This window comes from Echinops telfairi, unplaced genomic scaffold (assembly GCF_000313985.2).
Source record: "Echinops telfairi isolate 266 unplaced genomic scaffold, ASM31398v2 ScPeMD7_8;HRSCAF=38, whole genome shotgun sequence".
In the NCBI taxonomy this organism is placed as follows: domain Eukaryota; kingdom Metazoa; phylum Chordata; class Mammalia; order Afrosoricida; family Tenrecidae; genus Echinops; species Echinops telfairi.
In genome coordinates this window covers 8,261,579-8,268,626 of record NW_022103905.1, presented here as the reverse complement: position 1 = coordinate 8,268,626, position 7,048 = coordinate 8,261,579, and the positions used below count along the sequence as shown (strand labels likewise).

The following is a 7,048-nucleotide window of genomic DNA, read 5'->3' as shown; positions in this document are numbered from 1 at the left end:
CCCCATTGTGCTTCACCACATTCGTAGATATGTGTGTAGCAGTACACATATTTTCTGTCAAGAGTAGGCTATACTCCCACTCTCCCTCTTATATCTGTTCAGCCTGTTTATCTGCCTTGCTTCTGTTGTTTTTAACTTCTGTAAACCTCCCAGTCTTTCCCTGCCTCCGTCATTTTACCCCCCACCCTGCCACAGTAATCTTTGTATGTATTGCATGCCCTTCACCCAAGTTCACACACGTCTACCCTCCAGCCCATGACTTCTTCTTTCCTGCATCTCCTGCCCATCTCAGGCCATGGGATGCTTAAGGTACTATACTGCCCAGGATGTGGTCCATCTAACTACATCCCTAGCTAGACACATAAGAGGGTTTGGTGAAAAGGCCAGCCCGCAGAGTCCAGAGAAACATGAACTTAGTCTGTCCTATTTTTTTTTAAACATTTTATTAGGGGCTCATACAACTGTTATCCCAATCCATACACACACCAATTGTGTAAAGCGCATTTTGTACATCATTCTCAAAACATTTTCTCTCCACTTAAACCCCCGACATTAGGTCCTCATTTTTCCCCTCCCACCCCGCTCCCCCCTCCCTCATGCGCCCTTGATAGTTTATAAATGGGTATTTTGTCATATCTTGCCCTGTCCGATGTCTCCCTTCACCCACTTTTCGGTTGTCTGTCCCCCAGGGAGGAGGTCACACACATTTCCATGTAATCGGTTCCCTCTTTCCTACCCATTCTCCCTTTACCCTCCCTGTTTTGCCACTCACACCACTGGTCCTATAGGGCTCATCCATCCTGGATTCCCTTTATTTTCAGTTCCTATCTGTACCAGTGTACCTCCTCTGGTCTAGCCAGTCTTGCCAGATAGAATTCGAGTCATGGCAGTCTGTCCTATTTTTATGTGACTAGCCAAACCATTTCCCCTAAGAAATGCTTTCCTTATCTTCTTTAAATCACCTTATCTTTTCACCACCGTTGTCTGATAAAATGATGATGATAAAAATGCTTCGAGTATGATATAAATGGTTATACAAATACTAATTTTGTTGTTGTTAGATGATTGCCCCTTCCCCCCAGGAAAGTCTTAAGGCTAGCATGGCAATTTACATTGTGGTTTGATTCCAGAAGAATATTCATTTAATGTTTTAAAACGATGAATGTCACTCTGCAGTAGGGATTATTAGGATTGTTATTTTTAGATATGTGTTCTCTCTATTTGAAAATGCATTCAAGGGTGGAGAACTCACAATTCCTTACCACGCGCGGGAATGATGAGACAACTATACACATACTTAAGAAAACAAAATAGAATGTTAACAAGGGGGATGAGAGTGTTATCAAACCATGGTATGGGAATTCAAGATGAGAAATGGCAGGTGACCCTCATAGAATGCCCTGGGGGCTCTCAACAAGGGCATCATACTCATGTAGCTGGGTTTCAGGATGTAAAGATCCTGCACTTCAATACATGTAATGGTTGTGTAGAGGTCAGTGTGCCACTAGTGGCCTTTCGGTCCTACCTTGGGCCATGACGCTGCCAGGGGAAGAGTTGTGGCATACAATCTACATGAAAAGCCCAGAGTTTGTAGTCAGGATTTGAACCTGAACCTCAGCTTTGCCATTTGCTACATGGATAATCTTAAACAAGTTTTCAAACTCTCTGTGCCTCACCTCTGTCATCTGTAAATGAGACAGCAATGGTGCTAGCAAATGAGGACTTTCACAAACATTGCTAAAAGAGGAGCGGTCCCATAGTTAGGAATAAATCAATTTTATGTATAATGATGCTACTAGGGGAATAAGACAAGACTTGGGTGCATGGCATGCCTTTAAGAGAGTCTCTTGCCTTTTTTTAAAATGTAAAAACAATAGCTTCTTTGAATATTCTCTTCTTTCTACTAGCATGGATCATGGACCATCAAAAAGCTTGGGCCCCCATCATGGCCAGGAGAGCTTCCATTAGGCAAGGGTAGGAACCCAAATACATGTGGCTTCAAATGGGTTTCTTAAGGTGATGGCCACCGCTGCTCACTGCTCAGTTGTAAACTTCTGCTGCCCTTTCAACTTCCTTTAGTGAGAAGGCTACCTCTCTTGAATATTTTAACTCCGTGGAAATGTCCTAACATCATCTCCCATTCCTAGGAAGTAAAAGACTGGAGATAAGTGTAGTCAAATGTTTGAGTGAAAAACGTGATTATTGCTATGACTATTGTTTGTTTTTTGACTCTTGGCAGGAATTTGCTGGGGAGGGCCTTCGAACCTTGGCGATTGCATACAGAGACCTGGATGACAAGTACTTTCAAGAGTGGCATAAAATGCTGGAAGATGCAAGTTCTGCCTTAGATGAACGAGATGAACGGATAGCTGGACTGTATGAAGAAATTGAAAGAGATTTGATGGTATGAGTTTAGAAACATGATGGTTTGTGTTTAGAAAAGGGATCATATATGTTTAGAGATCGAGCATGGAAATAAGCCATTGGCTAAATCATCGTGCACAAAGCAGATGTTGCTCTTTCAAACATTGACTCATGCTTTATATATTGGCTTTGGATTTGCCCAAGTGTGGCCCCAGGAGGCTTAGAGGTTTTCTATTGTTATTGTTAGATGCCATCGAGTTCCGACTCATAATGACTTTATGTCCAACAGAACAAAACATTGCCTGGACCTGCTTATTTCTAACAGCAGCGGCTTATGCAATTGGAAGTCCCCCAGTAGTACAAACTAGCGGGCTCTCTATTCTTTGTCAACTCCGAGTATGTCTTCTTTGATGCTTTCTTTTCTTTCTGTTTTATGGCTCACCCTTTGACGGAGGGGCACTCTAGCTCTAAGCCATCCTAGGCCTCTAATACAGTGGCTTTCAACCTTCCTAATTCCACGAAGCCTTCATACAGTTCCTCATGTTGTGGTGACCCCCAACCATAAAATTATCTTCGTTGCTACTTCATAACTTTAATTTTGCTACTGTTAGGATTCGGGTGACCCCTGTGAAAGGGTTGTTTGATCCAAAGGGGTCACGACCCACAGGTTGAGAACCACTGCCTAATAGCTGATAGTTATGCTGTCTAGAGTATTGTCTTTCCTAGAAAGCACTTCAGAACAAGGTTGCCCAGCCATTGTGAAGCACTAGGGAGAATATTATGTTCATCTTGGATAAATTGGAGCACTGGGGCCTTCACTTTTTTGTTTATGGAATCGGCTGATTTGGGCAATGGCTCTATTCTTTTTGTGATCAGCCTTCTATGGGCGGAGGGCTCCTCTGAGCCTCCCTGGTTGATAATATATATGTGGGGTTGTAGCTGGGGAGTTCTTCAGTCTCTAGAGGCCCCGTGGCTTCTGACCATGCAAACGAATGGGCTGTCCATGTTACACCCAGTCATGTAAATGATAACATCCAGGATTTTTAGCATGAGTTAATTTGATTTGGGAACTGCCTCTTGGGGTCCTTTCAGACCATTTCTGCACACAGTGGGGTGGTTGCTCCAGAAATGCATCGTATCTATTGCCCCTTGACTGCTGTGATTAAAACCCATGGACACGACAAATGTCGCTTGCATGCATTAACATAAGGTCTTTATTTTTCATTAAAGTTACTAGGTGCCACAGCTATCGAAGATAAGCTGCAGGAAGGTGTTATCGAAACGATTACAAGTTTATCACTGGCCAATATTAAGATCTGGGTCCTAACAGGAGACAAAGAAGGTAATTTGAAAATGGATTATTATGAAGTTTTGAAATGGGAAAGATAACGTTGATGGTAAAATTGTGATTAGCCACAAAGCTTAATTAATTAAATATTTGTTCAATTCTGCACACAGCAAAGAGTGGAGGCACCAAAAAGAAAGCTAATATACTATGAGTATTTATTTTTGGAGGTTAAGTGAAGTTAAGATAAGCTAACATAATACTTTCAACACTAGAGAAACAAGTTCATGGAGACTCATATGTGTATAAGAAAGAGGTTTATATATAAGAGCAATTTAATATTAAGAAAACATTCTAGCCCAGTCCAGATCAAGTCCATAAGCCCAATATTAGCCCATATATCTGATACCAATCTATAAAGTCCTCTTCAGACTCAGGAAACACATGCAATGATGCTGAATGCAGGGCAATCACAGGCCAATGGGTGGGAAGTCTTGTGGATCCAGTGGTATTGTAAGCATCTCAGCGCTGGCAGGGGTCTCCACGTGGCTTCTCCAGCTCAGGGCATGAGTGTAGTTCCATATGTCTTGTCAGCTGCAATGTCTTCCAGGGAGTCAGCAGAGAGAGAGTATGTCTCCCACCTCCAAGGAGAAAATACCAGAGTTCCCAGAATTCTCAAGAGAAGGCCATGCCCACACAGAGGCCTCGTTGGCTAAGACCAAATTGACAGACTAGACTCCACCCCTTCACTCTTTCTCCTCTCAATTCCCAAATTGACACTAGATTATGTAACTGCCACAGGGTCAGTTGACTTTTAGCCCAATTGCCTTTGTCTCTTAACTAACACATATATTCTTTTAAGATCCCATCTACTGGTTATGCATTTGAAAAAAGAGGATTTAGATGTGTGATAATTCAATTCTCTATATCTTCATCCAAATAACTTATTACAAAAATTCTAAACAGTAGAGAGTTGAGCCTAATGGCGTGTTACTAGACAAAATCTCTCTAGAATTTGATATTGATAAATGAGGAAAGCTGGTCCACTGTCTATGCATACTGAAGTTTACCATTGTTTGCCATCAAATTCTGTGCTTTATACAAAAGATATACTGAGATTTTATCAATTTATTTCTTTGATTTAGGACACATCCAATGAGTTAAATAGAGTCTTGTGAACTTTTTCTTTAATTTCCCTACTGTAGCATAACTGAATGTTAGCTTTTGAAAGGCAGTATTTGAGACTTCTGGTGAAATATTTTGTATCTGTACTTCTGACCATATCACCAGACCTTCATATCTTTTCATGAGTATTAATCTGGTAATCAAAAGAGTTTTCTGAAAGTAAATTAGAAGGCTAGATCCCTCGATGTTGCTACTGCAGATTTCCCTCTGGGCCTGTTTCATTTTACTGCCTGCCATGCTCTGTTTGGCCTTATGGGGACCTATAGGCTACAAAGAACTACAAGTATTGCTTTGAAACTTATGGAAAAGGAACTTATGCTATTAAGTACTAGTTTAACTTATTGGCGTTTGATTCTTTAACAGAAACTGCCATCAACATTGGTTATGCCTGCAACATGCTGACTGATGACATGAATGAAGTGTTTGTCCTGGCAGGGAACACCGTCGTTGAAGTCAAAGAAGAACTCAGGTGAGTGACGCAGGAAGGAGAAAAGAGAAGATGGAATGCAGGGAAGGGAAAAAGGATTATCAAAGAGCTGAGAGAACCAGAAGATAATCCTGTGATCCCGGCTTAGTGTGGAGCTCTTTCTTTGTATTTCCTACGCTTCTACTCATTTTGATGACAAACTGAGGTAAACCAACATTTATGAAAACTCAGTCTTTGGGTGTTCAACATGTCTCAAGTGGTTTTAGAAAGATCGTCCAGCTCATTTATGCTCTTAGCCTTTAACGTTATGTGTTGGTGATATCTGCTAATTTGTACAGGGTGACGAATGAACAGTGTCATGGAAGATACTTGCTAAACCTACCAATTCCCTACCTTCATTCTGACATAAAAATAAAGAATTGATAAGGGGTGGGGCCTGGGAATATCAACTCACGTATAAGAGAGAGTTTTATGCAAAAAAAATGTGCATCACGAAAACATCCCAACCCAATGCTGCCCAAGCCCACAAGTCCAACATTAACCATACCCAACACCAGTCCACAAAGTCCTTCACCTCACAAAACAGAGGCAATGATGCCGACTGCAGGAGGAAAGCTGAGTCCGTGAACATGTAAGCATCTCAGCACTGGCACGGGTCTCCACACGGCTGCTCCAGCACCCAGGGCTGCATCGGGATAGATCCATGCGGCTTCTCCTTGGGGATGTCTTGTAGGAAATCCATCTTGCAAGCGGAAGCAGGGAACTGTTAAGGCAGCTGCACCCGATGCAACCATCACAAAACAAGAGACCCGAGAACTAGAAAGGCGAGGCTTCACCACCCATTTATCCCTCTGCCTTTCAACCAGCACCACATGTGATTATCGGTCAGGCTGGCACAATTAACTAACTCAATTGATAAGGGGTGGGGCCTGGGAATATAAGTCCTAAGGTAAACCTAAAAGTATCACTTCCAGCTTACACATGTTTATTATAAACAAAGCGTGTTGAAGCATGACTCTCATCAGCGGAAGGCTGCAGACATGTTCTCTTAGTAATATGCTGGTCTTTGCTTTGTTCAGGTGCCTTCCAAAATAGGCCTCATCCAAGCAGTGTCTTGAGAGTCTCTGCAGGGGCAGTTGGTTCAAGTCCAAGTGTCAGAAAGTCCTTGACTCCAAAGGGTTCAGTCCTGACAGATTCCCTGGTAGGACACAGATGCTTATTAGGAAGACGTTTGAACAGTATTAAAGACTGCATTGGTGAAGACAAAGGCCAGGAAAGTTGTGCCCAGAATCCTCCCCCGCCCCCTCGCTCATGACAGTGAACTTGCTTACTCTCTGAGGACAGTGACGGCTTTCCTACCCTGGGTAGGGAAACTCAGTGCCGTTGAGTGGATGCTGACTCACCGTGACCTGATAGGACCGAGTAGAAAAGTTTCCTTGGGAAACCTCACCCTATCCACCTATCTGCCTGGATAGCGCCCCCTTCACCATTATTTGTGTTTCCCAAACTTGGCATTTAAAAAAACCCAGTTTGAGTCCCACAGGGATGGCAACCTGCCACCTGGATATGGTAGGCCTCAAAGGTTGCACACTTTTCCAGAAAAGGGTGAGTGAGATGGAAACATGGCCTTCAAAAGTGTGTAGACTTAGATGGAGGATATGCTAAAGAACTATAGCTTCACATTTGGGTATTTTTTAATATAATGATTTACATAATTTCTAACAATGCTTTTGTGACTTATTCATGTCTGATGCTTATGAGAAACAGAATAACTTGAAATTTGCCTA

The 7,048-nt window shown here is 42.4% G+C and overlaps 1 protein-coding gene across 1 annotated transcript in view; it reads left to right on the top strand.

Annotated features, from left to right (window-relative positions):
- Positions 1-7,048, top strand: part of ATP8B4 (ATPase phospholipid transporting 8B4 (putative)) — a 254,036-nt gene that overhangs the window by 208,051 nt on the left and 38,937 nt on the right. Inside the window, exons 17-19 of the mRNA XM_045286465.1 lie at positions 2,240-2,404; positions 3,595-3,706; positions 5,198-5,303. Of these exons, the coding sequence (XP_045142400.1) occupies positions 2,240-2,404; positions 3,595-3,706; positions 5,198-5,303 (383 nt within the window). The remainder of the gene's footprint in view (positions 1-2,239; positions 2,405-3,594; positions 3,707-5,197; positions 5,304-7,048) is intronic.